A 21982-nucleotide genomic window follows, 5' to 3' on the forward strand; every position below is an offset into this window, starting at 1 on the left:
TGGGTATTTATCCAAGAGACTTATGCACCCTTATGTTCATTGCAGCATTATTCACAATACCCAAGACATGTGAGCAACCCAAGTGCCCATTGACTGATGAATGGATAAAGAAGATGTGGTATATATGCAATGGAATACTACTCAGCCATTAAAAAAAGACAAAATCGTCTCATCTGCACCAACATGGATGGACCTTGAGGGTATTAAGTTAATCAAGATAAGACAGACAAAGACAAACACTGCATGATTTCATTCATATGTGGAAGACAAACAAACACATGGATAAAGAGAACAGACAAGTGGTTACCAGAGGGGAGGGGGGTTGGAAGATGGGCGCAAGGGGTAAAGGGGCACATGTATATGGTGACTGATAAAAATCAGACTATTGGAGGTGAGCATGATGCAATCTACACAGAATCTGATACATAATAATGTACACTTGAAATTACGCAATGTTATAAACCATTTTGACCTCAATAAAATAATTGAAAAAAACTTTTAAATTCTACTCTTTTTTTATCTCCTCCCCAATTTAGTTATTGATGTCACAAATCGTATCTTTTTATATTGTGTATCCATTAACATAGTTCTCTGTAGTTATTTTTTATGCTTTTAACTTTTAAATTCTACACCAGAATTAAAAGTGACTTATGCACCATCATTATAGCATGACAGGATTCTATATTTGTCTATGTATTTACCTTTACCAGAAAGCTGTATATTTTTATATTTTCATATGCTTTTGTTACGCTGTACAAGTCATTAATTTCAAGAGAGAGAGTGTGTATGTACACATACACATATATTTCAACTGGGCAGTACTCAAGACCACTAATCTCAGGGGGGTTTTTTTGTTCTTTCTTATTGCTCTTATCTTTCTTTTTTCTTTTTTTTAATAATTATGACATTTTCCTTTAAGCTTGAATCATTTTAAGGGGCTTTCAGTCTCTTGATGGATTTCTTCCAGAACTTGAGTTCACTCGCACCTAGTCTCTGAACTTGGTAGAGATAAATCCCAATCTTCATGTCTTAAAAAGACATAATAACTAAGGGTCTCAAATAAGTTGTTTTCTCCTTAGCCCATTTCTCTTCTTGATCACACAGCCCAGCACCCCATCCAAGATCCATTTATAGCGAGTACTTGGCTGGACCATGCCTGGCGTGGTCCTCTGTGGTGCTATGTCCTGTTTCAGGAAGCAGAGGTCCTGGAACTCTGGAGATTTTCTGTAAAGGAGCTTTATGACATCACTTCCTAGAAAGATCCCAGGCTGGACAGTCCCTCATCGAATGCACCTTGTGGAACTCAAATGGAAAACTTGACTTTCTCGAAGACTAAAGCAACTGCGTTATGCAGGTAATGAGGAATTAAACAGTTTGAGTTATTTTTTAGTTTATTTCAGACCACAAAGTTATAAGAAACAGACACAGAGGTTTGATGCTGAAAATATATTGAAATAGTTTTCTAAAGAAGAGATGTCATGTTAACATGAAATATCACTGTGGCGTCACGAATTTAACAGGTGTGGGGGTCTGCCAACAGTGGTATCCATTTCCTGGCTGCCATCCAAGCTACAGATGAAATTTTAGGTACTTTCTACTGCAAATTAAATGCTCTCCAATGGTCTCTGCATTCGTCATATGGGTTATTAGTGAAATTATTGGGCAGCTTTTGCTAATAATCATCTAGGTTTCTGAACTTAGAATTCAGCACTTCCACATCATTCTGTGAAGACTGCCTAGTTCACCAGACAAGATAATTGCATGCCCTGTATTGCAAAGTTGCCGTACCTGGATAAATGCAAATGCGCAAATGCCATGAATAAATACAGAACTAGAATGGAAACTTGAAAGCGGCAATCAACACATGAATTAGGATCCAGGCCATACTAGTCGGAGCTTGCTCTTTTACTCTGGATCACCTGCTTACTGCAGCTCACTCCCTTCTCTTTATCCGGCCCTGATCTCTCCCACATTAAAAAAAGGACATCAGGTACTCTTTTTATCGCCCCAAAGGATGTGAGCTCTCTATTCTTTGACCTCATCACACTTTGTACCTTTCACAGAAGTCCCTCTTGATCTGTGCTGTGTTCTGGTTATCCATGTGCATCTCATCCTTGTACTCACCAGCCATGCTGGAAGATGTAAATTGAATAATAAAACTTTCCGTGTTTTGCAGTTTGTCTGAGGGTTGCTCACCACGAATGTTGCCTGGTGCAATGATGCCTGACTCTTAAACATGTGGTTTCTGGAGGAAATTCCGTCATTATATTCTTTCCTAAAAATCTGCATCCCACTTTGGTATATCTCCTTGAAACAACTTCCCTATAAACTTCAAGGAGTTGGCGATTAATTTCCACGGTGGAAGTGTTTGTCTTGTGTAAAGTCTAAGGAGGCCGTATGCCGGCTCAGAATTTGTTCTAATAAAAGGAAACCCCTGGAACAGAAGCACGCAATTTTGGGTGTTCATGAAATATAGAGAGGATAAGCAATGCCCAGTTTGATTCTGGACAAACTGCAGATGGACGTTGAGTCCTAGACATGTTCTCTTATTTCTCATAGTAATTAATGAATTTTTCACTTCTTGTTATAAAAATGAAGATCAAAACAAAGCAAAGCTACAACAGGGCCCTGTAAACTTTGATGTTTTCTGGAAATGTATCTTCAAGGGTTGGCAACAACAGGACATAAATATTAACAGCTGGCATTTGAATCATGTTCCTATTTGATGAGGCAGGTTTTATCAGCCCTACTTGAGAGAAGAGAAAACTTCAGGCACTGAGGTCGCCCCAGCTACCCCAAGGTAGAGTTCTGTTTCGGACCCAGGTCCCTAAGTCCATTTCCTTTGCTGTGGCCACTCCCCACCCTCTTTCTGGAGGAGAACCTGATCTTCACAGATGTCAGAAAGGTCCCCAAAGCTGGAGGTCACGCTCTGGTTGCTGTCTTTCATTCCAGCCTGAATATGTCCTTTCAGAAAGATGCTTCATTCCCTGGGCACCTGTCTCCCAGGCCCTTCCCCAGTGCATACACACACACACACACACACACGCACACACACTCAGCCTAGAGAACAAAGAACAGGGTGTTAGTCCCTGCCTGCTCCACCTTCCCATTCCCACAGAGCCAGCCAGGATTGTGTGCTGTAAGGATAAGAGCCAGATCTCCCTGCCATCTTAGCAGGGATGAGCAACTGCCACATCGTCACCTCAGCAATTCCCACGATGCCAGCGGATGGCACAGAGTCTCCAGGGCTTGTTGGCCACTGCTTCTTCCTCCCTTTGGAAAAGCTCCTCAGTTCAGGTACTCTGCAGTCCGGCCAGTTTAGTAAATATTTACCAGAGGAAGTGGTGACTATAATCTATTTATTGAGCATCTGCTCTGTTCAACATACAATATGCATAATAATAATTGCAATTTTCTGGGCACTTGCTATGTGTGTGAACTGACTCTAAAAAATATCACAATAACTCTAAGTATTGAGGTTATTATACAGAAGAGGAAAGACAAATGGCTTAAGGATCTTGCTCAGGTTTCTGCAAGAGGGTGAGTGACAAACCCAGGTCTGTTTCACTCCAAAAACGCCCAGCTGTAGGCAAGGAGCTTGGGGTTTTGTGAAGGATATTTGCCTATATATGACTCACTCTCCTACCAGGCTTGATCGGTTGAATTGTGTCCCCAAAAAGATATGTTGAAGTCCTAATCCCCAGGACTCAGAATATGTCCTTGTTTGGAAATCGAGTCATTGCAGATATAATTAGTTAAGGTCAGACGAGGACAGATCAAAGTAGGGTGAACCCTTAACCCAATATGACTGGTGCTCTTGTAAGAAGAAAAGAGACAGAGAGAGAAGGTGAACATGTGAGGACAAGGCAGAGACTGGAGTGATGCGGCCACAAGCCAAGGAACGCCTCGGGCTAGCAGAAGCTGGAAGAGGCAGGCAAGGATCCTACCCTACAGGTTTCTATGGGAGCATGGCCCTGCTGACACCTTCATTCAGCCTTCTGGCCTCCAGAGCTGGGAGACAATACGTTTCTGTTGTTTGAAGCCACCAGATTTGTCCTACTTTGTTAGGACAGCCCCAGGAAACATACACCAGGCGAAAAGAAGAGTGTTGTAACAGAGGTATACAGCAAATGTTATAGGAATTTGTCTGTTATAGAGGAAAACAGACTGGGGAGGCCTGAAAAAGGAAAAAGAGAGCTTGCTGCCTCTGTACTTAGTCTGAAAGGAGAAGTGGACTTCGAGAGTGAAGAGGTGGGGTGAGAGGGCTGGAGAGCCCACCTGGGCGGTGGAAGGTTCATTCTCAGGAGCGTCTGGGATGCGCCTGGAGAGGGAGAAGTCCTGGCGAGTGAAGCAGGAGCGGTGGGGAGAGACAAGTGGCGTGATGCTGGGGTTGGCAGCCAGTGGGCAGCGGTTTACAGACTGTGCTCACCCCCAATGTTGCCCAGCAACCCCTCCTCCAATTTTGAGCAGCCCAAATTGTCTTCTCTCGGCCCAGGTGCCACCTTTCGCTGAAGCAAGAACTCCTCTGCTGGACGCCACACTATGCTCACCATGATCCCCCCCTTTCTGCCTGGGTGTGCAGCCCTGCTCCCCAATCTCCATTATGTTGCTGGGCCTAGTGGCTGGGTCTTCTGGGGCAGGGCCCTCCATTCATTTCCTGGTCCCCTCACAGGACTAGAGTCCTTCCTCTGCCCTGGAGTCTAGGCCCTGGACCTTCCCTGAGTCTGGCCGGCGCCTACCACACCTGCACCATCCCACCTGTGATCACTGCCCCCCGAGCCTCCTGGATGCTAGCCCGCCTGGCCGTACCTCTGCCCTGCCGGCCCAGCTTCTCTGGCCCCATAGACGGCCTGGTTCCAAGTCCCAGCTCTTCCTGGCCGCTCCAGCAGACCCTGCCCTGAGCTGGAGCCCACCTAAAGGTATGCGAGTGGGATGGTGACATGATCCAAGCCGTTGCTCCGGCTGCTGCATCAATGCCCAATTGAAAAATGCATCATGTGGAAGCTGTGTCTGGGAGGAACCATGCGCTCTCCAGCCCTCTCACCGCCCCCTTCACTCCCGAAGCCCACTTCTTTCAGACTGAGTGCAGAGGCAGCAGGCTCTCCTTTTTCCTTTTCCAGGCCTCCCCAGTCTGTTTTCCTCTATAACCAACAAATTCCTATAACATTTGCTGTATACCTCTGTTATGACACTCTTCTTTCTGCCTGGCGTATGTTTCCCGGGGCTACCCTAACAACGTAGGACAAACCTGGTGGCTTAAGGAATATTTGTTGGTTAAATGAACAGACAAAAGGGCCACTATGGGGAGATTATTGGGGTGGTCCAGGACAGAGCATCTCGTCCCGTTTCAAATACAGACAGCAGCAGGACAGGGGCGTGAGGTGGGGCCTGGGGCTCTGTGATGCAGAGGGGAGAGTGCGGACTTTGGGGTTCAGCAGTCTGGCTTCAATCCTGGCTCTGCTGCCTTCTGGCCGTGAGCCTTGGGGAAGTGACTTCACTTCTGAGCCTCAGCTTCCTCCCCCATGGCGTGGAGGTATCAACATCCACCTCTCAGAGTCACTGGGAAGCCTGAGTGTGGAACAGGTGATTTTTAAAGTTTGTAGTGACCTGCATCCAGGACATGGTTAACGGGTGGTAGGACCCTCCTCCCAGATTCTAATTCCTTGGAGGAGGAATCCAAAGAATAAGGCCTCACTCAGGTTCTCAAGGGTCTGGGACACCTGGAGAAGGGGGTTACCTGGCAGGCAGGCAGGCTCAGGAAATAAAATAATACTCTAATAATCAGGACCAGCTCTGCATAGGATGGGTAACAAATGGTTGAGAAAACAGAGACCAATTACATGAATGGCCAGATCTGGGGAGCAACATAAGAACAAGAGGCAGAAGCCCAAAGCCAGCTAGACTACCCTGATGCACAGTGTGGGGCCAAAGCCCAAGGTATTGGGTCTACACTGGCCCTTGGGGCTAGCGGAGGGCCAATGTGGACTGAGTGGCTCTAGCTGGGGGAGGAAAGAGCTGTGGAGGTTGGGAAAATAGCTGTGGGAATCGGGCTGGCAAAGAAGAGATGGATGTTGTGGAGTTGTCAAGGATTAGACCAGAGGATGTGGGTGGGAAGGAACTGAGAATGATTCAGACATTTATAACGAGGGTGAGTGCCAAGCAGGCACTGAGTGCCTTCAGGGGGAACCTGACCTGTGGCCTGCCTGGCAGAGGCCTTGGAAAGGAAGCAGGGATTCTTGTACCACTCCCAGAGTGACGGGATGTAGACAGGGCTAGGCTCCTCTGCCCGTTATCCACACGTTTGTTTATAAAGGGATCTCACAAAGATCCATGTTGAAAAAAAGAGGAATAATGAGGGGAAATTTGCCCTTTCAGATATTAAGATATGCTTGCGACAAAGCAATAGCAACAAGCAAGTAAGCGACAAGAAAGCACAGACCAACGGAGCTGAACAGAGGACTGGATGACAGTCCCAGGTACGCATGGGAACTTCATACATGATAAAAGTGACATAACAAATCAATGGGAAGAGGATGGATCGTGACACGCATGCCTCTCTGTATGAGGAAAAATAAAACTGCATCCTACTTAATTCCACGGAAGAGCGGACTACATTCCCAGGGGGATTAAAGACCTACATGTGGACGGTAAAACTAAAAAGTTAATGGAAGAAAATGAGGAGAATGTGCACAGCAGAGCTGAACGCTGCCTGGTCTCTCTGCGCCATCCTCTCGCCTTCTGGGGCTACATAGACAATGCTCCGCTGCTGTTCATAGGGTTTTCATGGCCAATTTTTCAGAAGTGGGTGGCCAGGTCCTTCTTCCTAGTCTGCCTTAGCCTGGAAGCTCTGCTTAAACCTGTCCACCACGGGTGACCCTGCTGGTGTTTGAAATCTCGGTGGCATAGTGTTCAGCATCACAGCAACACACAGCTGCCACAGTATGACAACCGACAGACGGGTGATGTGGTTCCCCGACAGGGACGCAAACCGTGGGCTGCGGCAGTGAGAATGCCAGATCTTAACCACTAGGAAGCATAGTAGAGGACCACGAAAAAGCATAGTAGTGATACTCAGACATGTTAGTGATCAGAGGAATGCAGATTAAAACAATAATGAGGTATTTTGTAGTTACTGCCATGGCACCAATCCAGCGTGGCGGGATGTGGAGATATGGGACCCCCATGCCCTGCTGGGGGATGCAGGTGTGGGAGCCATTCTGGTACTCCTTACTCCATTTATGCCTACTCAGCCCCTTTGACTAGGGTCACTGCACATCTCAGTTTGCCCAGGACAGTCCAGTTTATGCCTCTTGTCCTGGTGTAATTATTAATAGTAGCCCCTTTCATTCTATGAATTGTCCTTTTTTGGGTGACAAGTTCTGGGGCCACCTTCCTGGGATGCAACAATTTCACTCACGGTTATACATCCCAGTGAAATCCTTGGGTCCATAGGGACCTGTATGCAATATTCACGGCATCTGTGGAGGTAACTGGATTATCTATCCTGGGAGGGAACGCAGGCGACACGTGTTAGATACACATACAGAGGATTGTGCAGGTGAGAGGAGGAAGCAATTAGATGAACGTGCAGCAACAGGGGTGGATGATAAAAGCAGCGCTGAGGGGGGGAGAAAAGAATCAGGAGATACACAACCTTATAGCATTTATACAAATTTAAAGTACGCGTATGTAAAACAATACGCATTTTGCAGAAAATACCTATAAACAAAGAGATACACATTCATCACCTTAGGATGATGAGGAAACAGAAAATGGGAATAAAAAGGAGTGATTACAACATAAAGAGCTGGATTCAATGTTAACAGGTAGAATCTTCTGTGAAAGTTCTCTGGGATAAATGTTCAGTGAGTCATCCATTGCTCTCTCTCCATTGCTACCATTTGCTAAGAACTCTCAGTGCTATGCAGAGTCACAAAGGAGAACATTCTGGTTGATTCAACCACATTGATGGAATAAAGATGTTGATTGAGCCCTGCTCCGTGTCAGACACTGAGGCAGACACCAGGGAATAAGGGCAAATGTCTTCAAGGAGCCATAACCAAGTTCCTGCCTTAAATTAAAACACTTTTACTAACGAAAGTCTCTCTTTGATGTAACTAACCATAACGTAAATATCTGGACCCAGTAAGTCTGGTCTCAAATGTGTTGCGAGTTGGTGCAGTACTCAGAGAGAATAGAGTCCATTCATCACGCAGGGGAAGCTTGATTCCTGAGCAGTGTTTTAAAAGAGGAGGAAGACATAGTTGCTGAAGACGGATATTCCTGATTGAGAAAATGAGAGAAGCCAGGAGAGAATGGAAGTGTTTCTAGGGGCGGCGGGAGCAATGGGAGTGAAGGGTAACAGAGGACCTGCCTGGCTAGAGCAAAGGCCAGCCTCTCTCAGATATTGCAGGAATCAACAACAGAGATAAAAAGCTTTCCTGGCTGAGAGCACCTTGAAATCCTTAATAAAAGGAAGTTTTCGTTTGTTTCAGGAGGCACTCAGAGGACAAGAGCAGGAAATTTATGGCACCAAAATGACACTTGAAGGATGATCCTTCTCTTCAGCTTGCATGGAACAGCCTGGGGCAGAGAGATTAGAGGCATTTGTTGCAGTTTCATGGAGCCTAGTAAATAATGCTTTTCTTCCCCATCCCAGTTCTGAAACAACTGAGAAAAAAACCTGAAAGCTTTATTGCTGACAAAGCCACTACTGGGTATTGTGGCCTAGATCTGTGGACGTCCTAAAACTGCATCCCAGAATTAAACCGAATGTGCCACCTTGCAGGAGGCAGCCCTGCCCCAGAGGGTCTCCAGGATGGGGCCAGGCCCTACAACACAGACGGCTTGCAGGGGCAGAGCAGTCCTCTTTGTCCGCAGGCTGGCTCCCCAGAGAAAGAGAGAGAAAGGGCCAGACTGCATGTGACTGGGTCCTCCTTCCAAAAGCATTGGTCAGATCATGTGAGGCCTTCTCCATTGAGGGGACGCGGGCGCCTGGCGTGTTACCCTCATGGAGCTCCCTCAGAGGGAAGGAAATAGCCTGTCTTCCACGTGGAAGCAAAGTCTTCCTTAGTTATGGGATCTTCTCAGTTGCGAGTTCTAGAAAGCTATGGCCGGATCTTGAGACAAAGGGAAGAGAACAGGTGACACCAGAGTTCTGAGCTCCGGGAGAATCACGGAACCCAGTTTGTCAGCATTCCTATGTTTCATCCCCACCTGCTAGTTAGCCCTCGTCCTAATGTCTAGGAAACAGAGGATGACAACCCTGCGTCACTCCACTCTGGGACTTCAAATAGCCTTTTGATTGTGGATGGGCTGCTTTGCTTTTTCTTTCTTAAAAGTACTTACGAAATGAAAGCGAGTCTCAGGAAATGCATGCCTGATGGCCCACACTTGCTGTAGGTGGGCCCAGGACGAGAAAGGTGCTCTAAGATGGCCAGGTGCCTTTGGAAGAAAGCTGCCTGGAATGACGGTGACTCTGTGCCCTCTACCCGCGCAGTCTTCCAGGTCGTCTCTGTGGACCCTCAGAGGGGGGTTTTGGCAACAGCAATGAGCAGTCAGAATTGGCCATTGACTGAGATGGTGGGACATTGCCAGTCTAGATGCAAAACACAACTGTGCTGGCAAGGAAATGTGCAGAAACTGGAAGCCACTCTTTCTCATTGAGTGAGCATGCGTGAGGAAGAAAGGGCAGAAGAGGGGCTGTGCAGACAGCTTGGGATGGCGCCAGGGCATCAGCACGGAGAGGGCCTGCTGGGAAGGACAAGCTGTGGCCAATCACTCAGGGTGTAGTGTCCACCACAAACGAGGGGACCCCTTCCTCAAACATCCCTTAAGTCTAAGACATTGAGTTACCAACTGTGACAATTCCCAAAATGGAAAGCATGACCAGAAGGACTGACTTCATGTATGCACAGAATGGAAAGATGGTGTGGCAAGGCCTGGGGCCAGCCTGTGTGTTTTCCACCACATCCAGACACGTGGAGAGCAGCCCCTGCCAGCAAGGTCATGCCGGCTGTGACAGCACTTGAGAACTGAGTGGGGTGTCACATGGCACCAGGTTGATCCCATGTGTACGACGCATAATCAAGCACCTCTAAATAAACACAGCACCTGGCAGTGGATGTACACACCCAGCCTGCAGACGTGTTTTGTCTGGTTTGCAGGGTGTTTTGAAAATTTTTGTAACTCATTGCTAGCGTTTAAGAAGTGGGAGATTTCACAGTAAAATCTGGATTTCAAGCTTTTCTTGAAAGTTAGATGTGTGGCAGGACAGGGCCCACATTCCAGCATGGCAACAGCCAGTGGCAGAAGCTGAGAGGCAGCCAGACTGTCCTGCCTCTTCACTGACCACTGTCCTTCAGTCTGGCTGCTTCCCTCCTAGGACAAAACTGCCGGCTGCCGCTAGCTCTGTGTCTGCCAGCGCGGGCTGCAGGCATGTGCCGACAGTCATGGTTAATGGCGGAGTCGGGACCAGCTCCAGATCTTACAGTGGTCTTTGGACTCCACCACCCAGCCATCCATGCATTCCCGATCAAATTGTTGGGGGTCACTTGAGGACCCAGTCTAAAGAGGTGGCTTGGCATTGCAGATTGGCGAAGTGACAATGCCGATTTCACGGAAATTCATGGGAAATCTTGTAAACCCCCAACAGCCAAAGGCCAAGTTTTATGAAGTGTAAACTTTAGGGGTTTCATCTGTCTTGCTCCCCAATACAGCTCATTGCTTGACAAGGAGTTGGAGGACAATAAATATTTGTTGAGTGAAGTATGTGGTCCATGTTTCAGCCTAAAGCATTGCTCAAGATGTTATAAAGCTGAGTACATTCTGGAGTGAGTCCTTCTGCTACTTGGTAAGATCCAGCCGGGTCAGCCAACATTCATCACCTGCCACAGAAATTTGTCTGCCCGATTCGCAAACGGCTTTTTAAAATAAATTGTTAGGCGCCGGTTCTCCAGTTTACATGTCAGATCTTTAGGATCCAGACATCTAAAGCTCAGTGAAATATCGTAGTCACAACAGAGAGCACACAGGGCTCTGTGTTCTATTCGGTCCCATAAATATTTACTGAACTCCCATTATGTGCAAGGCTGTGTCCTAGGAACTCGAGACACCGAGAAGCAGACGCTAGCCTCACCTTCAAGGAGCTCACAGTTTTTGAGTCAACGGCAATCCAAACGGATGCTAAAACCCTTGTGTCACGCTGGGCATTTCCGGCGCACGAACTGCTTGCTTTATTGTTAGCTTTTGACCATTCAAAAAGAAAAAGATGAAAGAAAAAGAAATTTATGATGATTTTTAAATGTTTACTGTTTATGTTCTGCAACCAAACACCTAATGAATAAATCTAATTTACTTGGGAGACAGGTTGTTTCACATAAATGGATCTTTTTTCATATAAAACATTAAACCACACAGTGGGGAGACAGGAACTCCAGGAGGAGGGCTGCTGGGAGGCTGGGGGTAGGTGCGCTTTACTGCTTTCTTTCTCTTCTTTTTTTTTTTCCTTTAAACAAAATCTGAAGATAATGTGATAAAATATTACTATTTGTTAAATCTGGACAGTGGGTACATAGCTGTCTATTGAATTCTTTTCTGAAGGTTTCAAACATTTTATAATTTTTAAAAGTTACAAAATAGCATGTTTTCTGAACTTTCCTGAGAAAATGATCATTATGAACATGGATCAACGGCCTGGCTTCTACTTCGTGCCCTCTGGGCTCCCGAGCAACCCAGAGCTGTCTGTCCAGGCTACGTGACTCCAGTTGGCTGTACTTTGAGTTATTGTCTGTTCTGTGTAATTTTTCAGCCTCTTTGCTGTCAAGCATTGCCTCTCACTGCTGTCACGGTGTCTGCTTGTACCTTGCTCCCTCCCTCCTAACCTGCTGTGCCTGGAAAAAAGCTAATCAAGCCTGTTAGAATCCCAGTGAAAACTGGAATTAGTAAACTTTAAAAGAAACCCAGGGGGCCAGCCCGGGGGTGGGGGTGGGGGTGCAGCAGTTAAGTTCACACGTTCCACTTCAGCGGCTCCGGGTTCACTGGTTCGGATCCCGGGTGCGGACATGGCACCCCTTTGCAAGCCATGCTGTGGTAGGCGTCCCACATATAAAGTAGAGGAAGATGGGCAGGGATGTTAGCTCAGGGCCAGTCTTCCTGAGCAAAAAGAGGAGGCTTGGCAGCAGAAGTTCAGGGCTAATCTTCCTCAAAAAAATAAATAAAAATAATAATAAAAGAAACCCAGGAAGAATCTACAGAGATGAATTTTTTTAATATATTCTTTTCACCATCACCTGGTTTTCGATGGTGTTTTGGACAGTTGGGATCTAGGCAGGTAAAGTGTTTCCCTGGTTAGCAATCCAGCATGCAGCAGTCTGGTATATTGGAGAGAAAACTAACCTGAGTACTGTACACTGGCTTGAGTCCTAACTAGCAGTGTTCATTCATTCATTTATTCAACAAATATTTATTGAACATGTACCAGGGCGCCAGGCACTGTTCTAGCTGCTGAGGGCACAGCAGTGAACGAGACAGACAGGAGCTTCACTTCTTGTGGGGGAGATGGAAAATAAAGTCACAAACAGCAAGACTAGAGCAGAGAGTGCTAAGTGTCAGACCACAGTAAATCAGGTGACACGGCAGGGAGTGACCTGGGAGGAAACACTTCACCTGGGGAGGCTGAAGTGCTCTCAGAGGAGGTGGGGTTTGGGCAAAGGCCCAGAAGACTAGAAAAGCCCAGGCTGGCAGACAGCGGGGAAGCGCATTCCGGCAGAGGAAAGATCCAGTATGAGAGCCCTGAGGCACAGGACAAAAGCTAAAACCTGCGGGCGGGATGGGGGTGGGGCAGACACAAGCTGATATATTCTGAACCCGGCCTGGTAGGTCTGCTGGATTGGACACACAAGGGATGGAGGATGGAGTCAGGGGAAAGTGGGGAATTCAGGTTGACTCCTAGGTTTGAGGCCAAGCAACAGGGTAAATGGTGGTGCTGTGTGCTGAGAAGAGGAAGGCTGGGAGAGAAGCCGTTTTCGAAACATCAAGAATCCTGGAGACACCAAGTACGACTTGTTGCTCAAGAGAGAGGTCAGGGCTGGAGATGTTATTTAAGCCTTAGGATCAGATGAGATGACCCAGGAAGAGAGTGTACACAGATAAGGGCCCAGGAATGAGCTCTGAGCTAAGCCTGAGAGGTTGGGGGCGGAGGAACCGGAGAGGAGAGCCAGGCTCTCGGAGGAGGAAGCAGGATTCGGGGAGAGAGGAGAAAACAGAACCTCTAAGAACAGAATGTTCCCAGGGAGTGTGTCCAAGGCTGCTTAGGAGAAGGGTAAGATGAGGCAGAGAAATTGGGCCTCCGCATTTAGCAAGATGGAGGTCTCCGCCATCTTGACAAGATAAATTTGGGTGCAGGAGTGAGGACAACTAATTTAATCTCTGTGGGGCTGTTTCCTCTGTAAAATGAGGGCACGAGAAGAGATGATGTTTAAGGTCCCATCCACTACCTCACCATATCATGTATTTTTAAGCTGGCCAAAAATTTGTTCAAAAAAACTCATAAAATGACCAGGAATAAGAAAATGGTAATAAAAGAAACTGTGGTATTTGGGAGTTTATTGGTCAAAGAAGTTCTGTGGTCAGGAGTACTGTATCACACAAAAAGTATTATAGCTATTTATGCAAATTATCAAATAAGCCAAGGAAACAATGAAAATACAACACCTAGTGGCTAGAATTCTTCCCAGTGGACCCAAATTATATAAGCTGTACCATCAAAATCGTACCAAACGGCTCCTTCTATGATGTTGTCCCTTGAAGACCCTTAAAAGTTAATTTTGGACACAAGGCAGAGTGGCTGCTTGTCAGGCTGTGTGAGTCCTTATTCATTCCTGTGCTCTGTCACCCACAGCAAGGACCCGTCACCCCTCCAGAGGTCAGGAAGGAACATTAAATCATACCAGGGATTTGCATATTGAGTTCATGGGACTTTATGACACAAAATGCTTAGTTCTCTTTAAACGATCATCTCCGCCAGTGAAAAGCCTACTCAATGTTACATCTAGCATATTTATTATAAAATATTTCAGACCCACAAAAAGGTACAAAGGACGCTAGAAAGGGCACTGCGGCCACCACTCAGCTTAATAAAACATTCCTACCGCCAACGAGGCCTCCGTGGAGGTATCATTCTCCCAGTCCTCCATATGGCCACTGTCCTGAATTTCTACCCAAGGTTACTGAGTCCTGAAAAATAAGCTAAAGTCTTGTTTTGCCAAGAATATTCTATATATTTCCCTATGGCCTATTGACTGCTCTTTTGAAGTGGCTGAGGCCAGAGCTTGTCCTACTCTTTGTGAACTCTTATTTATTGGTGGAGATTAACCTGGCACCAGGGCGGAGACAGGCTCCAAGCTGATCTGATAGGAAGCCTGCAATCAGGGGATGTGGATGTTCTGTGTGACTGCCCTTGTCCTTGACGCCGTGTCTAAGGGTACGGTGAGGGCTGCCTGGCCTCACCTTAGTGTAACCTCACCTGAAGAACCCCAAGCAATTTCCCAACAGCCTTGTGCCAGGCTCATGGTCGCCATAGGGTTTCCCTCCTGTAGCGGAAAAACTGAAACCCTGAAATGAGGAGCAAGTCGTTCAAGGTCAATAGCCAGTCTAAACAAGAGTAGGGAATGGTATCCAAGACATTCAGCTCCAGGTTTCCTCACTTCCTTCCACGGCGTTGATTATCAAATGTGAGCAAAACTACAGCATGGGAAGAACTTCACACAAAAGGGGTAAAGGGAGAGGCAAGCTAAGGAATATTTGTCAGGATCCTGCCACACCCTGAGTTAGCGGTTCTCAGATTTGGGTGCGTGTCAGACTCACCCAGGGACTTGCTGAAGATGCAGATCCCAGGGTGCATCTGAGACTTATAGACCCATGATTCCAAGAGGTGGCTCCATGAGTGATTCTAAGGCACACCAAGGTTTCAGTACCACTGTCCTAAGCAATTTGCAGAGATTCCCTGGCCTTCAGTCCCCTGTGTGTGTGTTGGGGGTGAGGAGGGCTGGAGAAAAGTTTAAGTTCTAAAGTTAGGTAAAAATAAATTACCCTTGGAAAAACCCCTGAAAACACTCCTAAAATACAGTATAAAGGTTCTTTTTTATTTTTTGTAAAGATTTTATTTTTCCTTTTTCTACCCAAAGCCCCCTGGTACATAGTTGTGTATTTTTTCAAGTTGTGAGTCCTTCTAGTTGTGGCATGTGGGACGCTGCCTCAGCGTGGCCTGATGAGCGGTGCCACGTCCCCGCCCAGGATCCCTCCGAACCAGTGAAACCCCGGGGTGCCGAAGTGGAGCCTGTGAACTTAACCACTTGGTCGGGGCGGCCCCCAGTGGAAAGGTTTTTGGGGGAGTGGGGGGACCCTGTACAGTAGCATTAAATATAATATGTAATGCTTACAGAAATGTCAGATAACTGAGGAAGGCATATGCAAAATATGACTTGATGCTATTCTAACACAAGAACACCAGATATTATCATCTCCAGTCTACAGATGGAGAGGTGGGAGCTCAGATGAAGCAGAATCCAGACTTAGCTCTGCTCGCTTCTGAAACTCGAGGTCCTTTCACTTTACCACCCTGTCCCCGGCCAGCTCATTTTCTCCATTCCCCTGAAGGGGAAAGTTCAGAAATGCTCCAGAAGGTCTCTGGGCCACTGCTATTTCAAACATCCAGTTTGGAAGACAATATACCATCAACTGGGTGCGATAAAAGATTTCTTAGAGGCACACCCTATCAGCAGAGTGGGGGACCAGAAATGGCTAAGAAGGCTGCAGGCAGTGATAAGGGGGGAGAGAGCAGGCTGGGGGTAACCTGTCCCACCTGAACCATTATCCCTGTAGCTTATTTAAATATCTTTCATAGTTTCCTTCCTACTGAAGTTAACTTTACATCTTCATTGTAATAAAAAGGAAAGTCAGAGGGAACAGACTTGCCTGGATACAGGACATCTCAGGAAAAGCCTCCCTTCTTGCCTGGACCCCTGAAATGCCCTGGATCTGCCGCTGCGAGAGGGTCACAGGTGCTGGCTGACAAGGGATCTCCAGAAGCAGTCTACCCCCAAGACAGACTAGGCATTAGTGGCAGGCACAGCCTGTGCTAAGCACTTTGCATGCATTATCTCATTTAATGTGTACAAGCCCATGTAGGGGGTGCTACTAGTACCCCCAGGCTACAAATTGGGAAACTGAGTCCTGGAGAGTTTGGTGCTTTGCCCAAAGCCACTCGTTACTCTCCGCACCAGGATAGATTTGAGTGTGTACTGCGTGTCAGGCTGTGCTCTAGGCATCTTACACGTGTTAATTCCTCGAATCTTCATAACAACCCTAGGAAATAAGTGCCACAGTTTGCCAGATGTGAAAACCAACGCACAAAGGAGTTAATAACGCGCTTAACTCACACACGGAGTTAGTGGCGAGCCCAAGAAAGGAATTCCGGAGAAGCTGTGGTCTCAACCCTTAGCCTACATCCCAATCCCCTGGAGGGTTTGCAGACAGACTGCTGGGCCCCAGCCCTACAGACTCTGACTCCTAGGCTTGGGAGCAGGCCCTGTGAATTTCCATTTCTGCCAGTTCCCAGGTGATGCTCACACTGCTAGTCTGGGAAGCACGCTTCGAGAACCACTACTCTTGAGCTGGCTCTCGTAATCACTGCGCGACAAATGCTACCGGCCATCAAGGCCTATGTGTTTTTAAAAATTCTTCTTGAGAGCCATTTGCAAAAAATTTAAAAATAATTCCTAGAATTTCTCCCTACGGCGACTTTTGCTAGAGCTCTGTGCTAGTCAAGTCAAAGGATGCCACAGATGTGTCCTTTAACCAGAGTGTTCGGCGATGGAGCGTCTTCTAGGCTTGTGTCCTTCTCGGCCGAATCCGAACGCGAAGGCCGGCCGGCCCCATGCAACGAGGCACAGAGGCCAGGGACGGCCGCCCCAGGCCCCGGGTTCTCAGAACCCGCCTCGATCCCGGCGCAAGGACATCCCAATGCCCAGACCACGCAGGCAGCCTCACCCCAAAACGGCCCAGCACCTCCCCTGCGGCCGCCTGCTCCTCCAGGTTTATTTACATTTTCTTGTTTTCCCTCTGTCCCCTGTGGAGCGAATAATCTCACATCTTACATCTGCAATCAGGAGTGGAACCAAATTCGGCAAAGTTCTCCAAGGGCAAGGGGACAGGCAGAGGGGAGGGAAAGATCGTCGCGATGGAGAGGGACTGCGGGGCGGGTGGGGGGCGGAGGGCGCCCCCGCCCGGGTCTCCAAGGCCCTCGGGGGCGCTCGGGGGGGCGCGGGGGAGGCGGAGGGCGCCCCGGGCGCGGGCGGCGGCTGCAGCCATTTTGCGCGCCAGGCGCACCTCGCGGGTCGGGCGGGGCGGGTAGGGGCGCGGCCCCGGGACCCCGCCCAACCAGGGACTCTCGGGAGCGCGGGCGGCGGGCGCACTGCGCGGACACGCCGACAGCGGGGAGAGCAGCCGTTCTCTGCAGGCGCCGCCGGTGAGCCCGGCGCGTGGCCGGGGTTGGCGGGCGGAGGGGCCGGGCCGGGCCAGGGGCTTCGCGCCGCGCGGAGGGGACAGTGGCTGGGACTCGACGACAGGTGTGGCGGGGCCGGCCTGGCGGAGGGGCAGCCCGCGCGCAAGCCCCAGACCGGTGGTCCCCGAGGGGTTCAGGGTCCCGGTGTCTCCGGCTGGTGGGGTCCCCGCCTAGCCCTCCGCGCACGGCTCTCCCGCTCGGCCCAAAGAAACGGCAGGTGAAGCCGAACCTGCCGAGTGTGGCCGCCCCCGCTGCTCCGCGACCTTTCTCTCTCCATTCTGTCCCCTCATGTCCCCGTTCCAAAGTGCCAGCAGAGCCTGGGCTGCGTGCACGCGCCCCCCGCCCGCGCCCCCCAGCCTCGCCCGGCCGGGCAGTCCTCGGCCCCTCCCGGGCGGGGACAGTTTTTTAAAAGTGTTTCTCAAAGGCTTGACGGTTGCGGTTTCAGCCTTGGGGCAAACGGTTGCTTCACAAAGTGAAACTTGCTGTTTGCTGGGCTCCCGGCTGGCTTCCTGGAAGCCCCGAAAATTACCTCGGGGGACCCCCGCCCCGGCGCCCCGGTCCTCCGACCCCTCCCGCCGGGCTCCGCGCCCCCCAGCCCCGCACCCTTCTCGCCGGGCCCGCCCACCAGGCTCCCTTCCCGCCGCCCAGGTCCCCCACCCAGGCCCTGCACCCCGACCCGCGTGCTCCCCTCCCCGCCGGGTCCTCGCGCCCTCTCCCCGCCTGGTTCCCGCCCCCTCCCCCTCCGCACCGGGTCCCTCCCCACCGGCCCCCTCCCCACCGGGTCCCCACGCCCCCTCCCCTCCATACTGGGTCTTGCCCCCTCCCTGCCGGGTCTCCCCCGCCCCCTACCCCTCCTCAGCGGGTCCTGCCCCCTCCCCACCAGCCCCGTCCCCGCGCCCCCTCCCCTCCAGGTCCCCGCGCCCCCTCCCGCTTCGCACCGGGTCCCGCCCCCTCCCAGCCGGGTCCCCGCGTCCCCTCCCCCTTACCTCCCTGTCCCCTTCCCCGCCGGCCCCCTCCCGCTTCGCACCGGGTCCCGCCCCCTCCCCGTCGAGTCCCCGTGCCCCTTCGCCCTCCCCTCCCCTGTCGGTCCCCATCCCCCTCCCCGCCGGGTCCCCGCGCCCCCGCCCCCTCCCCTCCCGGTCCCCATCCCCCTCCCCGCGCCCCCACCCCCTCCCTCCCCCTCCCTCCCCCTCCCCTCCCCGCGCCCCCAACCCCTCCCCTCCCCTCCCCTCCCCTCCCAGTCCCCGCCCCCTCCCCGTCGGCCCCCCCGGGCCCGCCCGCCCGGCCCGCCCGGCCCGCGTAATTGCAGGTTGGGCGGTGACTCATCCCGGCGCCCGCCCGGCCGGTTCTTAAGCGGCGGCGCGGGGCGGGCGCCGAGTGTCGGGGCGCGGCGGCGCGGGAGGAGGCTGCTGCGCGCTCTGAAGGGCTTCCTGTGCCTTCAGGTCCCGAGAACCGTCTCAGCCGCTGCTGGAGAGTAGTGTTTCCAGGGGAGTGAGGAAAACCCAGCAGGAACCGAAAATGCCGAAACCAGTAAGCAACCCAGCTTCCGGGCTGGCTCGGAGGCTTCGGGCTCCGCTTCCAGTGGGAGTTACCTGGGCGAGGTGTGGGGGCAGGGTTTTGCAGACGGCTAAGAGGGCGGGAGCAGGGAGTTGTCTCCCCTCTTTGTGATTTGTTGGTCCTTCTGTGGAACTCCTGAAGAAGACACGGTTTTGATGCTTTTCACTCTGCAGTCTTTTTCTTTGCGAGCCCCGCCCCTCCCGTAGTTATGGTCTTCTGTAAAAATCAGAATCCCCTTTTACACTGCTTCGGTCTGTTTCAAAAGTGCATTCTAATGCAACTTGGAAGTTTCTTGAAAAGTTGTCTAAATCGCGGGAGAGTCAGGTGGCGTCCGAGGGCGCACACCAACTCGGAGTGCCTTCAAGTGTCCGGAGCCAGAGGCACCCCAGATCTTCCTCTGGCGCTCTAGAGGACATCTGGCAGAGGAGACGCGGTCTTTCTGGCGCGTAGCTTCGTTCCAGGCCATTGTACCCCGGGGCAGCCTGTGGAGCTGCGCTCTTCGCCCGGGAATTCGCTGGTGGCAGCAGGATTCCTATCTGAGAGAGTGTACTAATGGACTTGAATTGCACATGAAGGCGGGCAGCCCTGCGGGGTGATAAGGAGGCCCCTCTCTGGTCGGGCCCTCCTGGTAAATAGCATAAACATCAGCTGATGTCTGTGCCGCTCTGCCCGCACCTCTGTCCCTTTCAATCTGATTTTGTTGCATTCTCGGTTAGATTGCTGGCCAGGCCTGGGGTGTTGTGGCTGTCATTTAAGTTATGGGACCCAGACAGGTTCTTTGTGACCCACGTTTCTTAGGAAGTTGTATCTGTTCTGCCTGCTTTTAACACAGGTAAACTGCTGACTAGACATTAGAAAGAGAATTTAAACTTTAATCGAGTTTTGAAGCACAGTGTAGAAAATACGTGGATTCATTAGAAATTGCAATAAAAGATTTGTGTGGCACTTCTATCTAGTTTTTCAAACAGATTGGTCCCGTAGTCGATGCTTTATGTGCCTTTTCTACCATTAAATGTCAGATTTTCTGAAAGGTTTTTATTAGTGAAGTCTTATTTTACTGTTAGATTAGATCAATTATTCTGTTAATATACTAAAAGATTCAGAAGCAGGTATAGTTTTTGCCTAACTTAGATCCTCAAGGTGATTCATTCATGATGCAGAAAATTTTTTTTCCTGCACACAATTAATTCTTTTCATTTCCAACTTGCAAGTGGCGCATGACATCCAGGCTTTACAATGCCTGTGATCTAAAACTGACCCAAATACCTCCCCTTACTCGGGGCACAGCCCTAAGCAGGACGATGCAGAGTGGTCAAGAGATTGGCTGCCATTTCCTGGTGTGGTTTTCTTCATTTCACGAAAAGAAAAGATGCAGAGTTCAGATTCTAAGATAGCACTGAGAAAAAAGTTAGGAAACCAGTTTGCAGTCACTACTTATTTCTCATGATGAACTGTAATTTCTTTTATTCTTTTTCTCATTTCTTTTTTTGTTTTATTGTAGTAAAATATGCATAACATACAATTTGCCTTCTTAACCATTCGTAAGTGTACAGTTCAGGGGCATTCAGTACATTCACATTGTTCTGCACCCATCACAGCATCCATCTCCAGAACTTACCCAAACTGAAACTCAGTCCCCATGAAACGCTAACTCCCTGTTCTCCTCCTCCCCAGCCCCGGGCACACACCCTTCTACTTTCTTTTGGGTTTTTTTTTTTTTTTTGAGGAAGATTAGCTCTGAGCTAACATCTGCTGCCAATCCTCCTCTTTTTGCTGAGGAAGACTGGCCCTGAGCTCACATCCGTGCCCATCTTCCTCTTCTTTATATATGGGATGCCTGCCATTGCATGGCTTGCCAAGCGGTGCCATGTCTACACCTGGGATCCGAACCGGAGAACCTTGGGCCACCGAAGCAGAACATGCGAACTTAACCACTGCGCCACCGTGCTGGCCCTGTACTTTCTGTCTCTATGAGTTTGACTACTCTAGGTACCTCATATAAGTGGAATCACACAGTATGCTTCCTCTTGTGACGGCTCATTTCATTTAGCATGATGTCCTCAAGTGTCATCCATGTTGTAGCATGTGTCAGAATTTCCTTCCTTGAGTAAGTCTCTCTTTCTGTTTCTTAGAGCAAGTGTGTTTTAGTTTCATTTGGCTTTAAAGGTCTTTTATGGTGGATCAAAAACTTAGAAAATGTTCTGACAAAGTGAAGATACTATTAAGAAAGGTAGTAGCAGCTATCACCTTCTATGTTAGGTTTCCAATGACCAGAGGAACATTTGGGAAGACTATATATTTTATATAATATCTACAGTTAGCATTTCCAAACCGTGTTGTGAGGTCTCCTTTTAGGTGAGCTGCAGGTGTGTGCCATGGAAAGTTCCTACCTTTCCCCTTCGTGGTGGGGGAGGGTGTTGGAGATTTTTGCCTTGTAAAAGAAATATACTAAAGCCTTTCTTGAGAATTATATTAGGGCCACCCCACAGGTCACTGAGAAGGGCTTAGCGGTCTGCACACATTTGCGTATGGTACTTCTAAGGCGGTTACAGAGTATCTGGTTCTTGTTACTGATGTTTTTTGCTGCTTCAGTAGACCTTACAGCTGAAGCTTCCGACAGATGTGTCCTTTAAACACAGAGTTATTGGTTCTTATTGTTCAAGGCCACGCTAAGAATTTTGTTGAGTGGTTTCGTGTGATTTCATTTTTAACAACAGGATTATGGGCAAACACTTACCTGTGAAGGTGATACATCTGAAGAGTTGCAGTTTGGTCCTTCTACCTGATCCCTCGCATTGGGCGGGCAAAGTAGTTTTGAGTGATTTGTCTAAAGTGAGTCAGTGGGTGACTTTATTCGTAAAA

General features: G+C 49.4%; 1 protein-coding gene and 1 long non-coding RNA gene across 3 annotated transcripts in view; both read left to right on the top strand.

Moving 5' to 3' along the window:
- Positions 1 to 1247: 1247 nt before the first annotated feature.
- On the top strand, positions 1248 to 7773 carry LOC138921631 (uncharacterized). The gene is made up of 2 exons (XR_011434374.1): positions 1248 to 1354; positions 6376 to 7773. It is a non-coding gene; the product is annotated as an uncharacterized lncRNA (long non-coding RNA).
- Positions 7774 to 17345: 9572 nt separating this feature from the next.
- The window catches only part of EZR (ezrin), a 50868-nt gene continuing 46231 nt past the window's right edge, over positions 17346 to 21982 (top strand). The window contains exons 1-2 of one of the 2 annotated variants that reach the window (XM_023632897.2): positions 17346 to 17527; positions 19006 to 19093. In XM_023632897.2, coding sequence (XP_023488665.1) covers positions 19082 to 19093 — 12 coding nt within the window. In that variant the 5' untranslated portion in view covers positions 17346 to 17527; positions 19006 to 19081. Of the gene's footprint in view, positions 17628 to 19005; positions 19094 to 21982 lie in introns of both variants that reach the window. The other variant, XM_070256297.1, reaches the window with a different exon arrangement.

The sequence above is a fragment of the Equus caballus genome, chromosome 31 (genome assembly GCF_041296265.1).
Source record: "Equus caballus isolate H_3958 breed thoroughbred chromosome 31, TB-T2T, whole genome shotgun sequence".
In the NCBI taxonomy this organism is placed as follows: domain Eukaryota; kingdom Metazoa; phylum Chordata; class Mammalia; order Perissodactyla; family Equidae; genus Equus; species Equus caballus.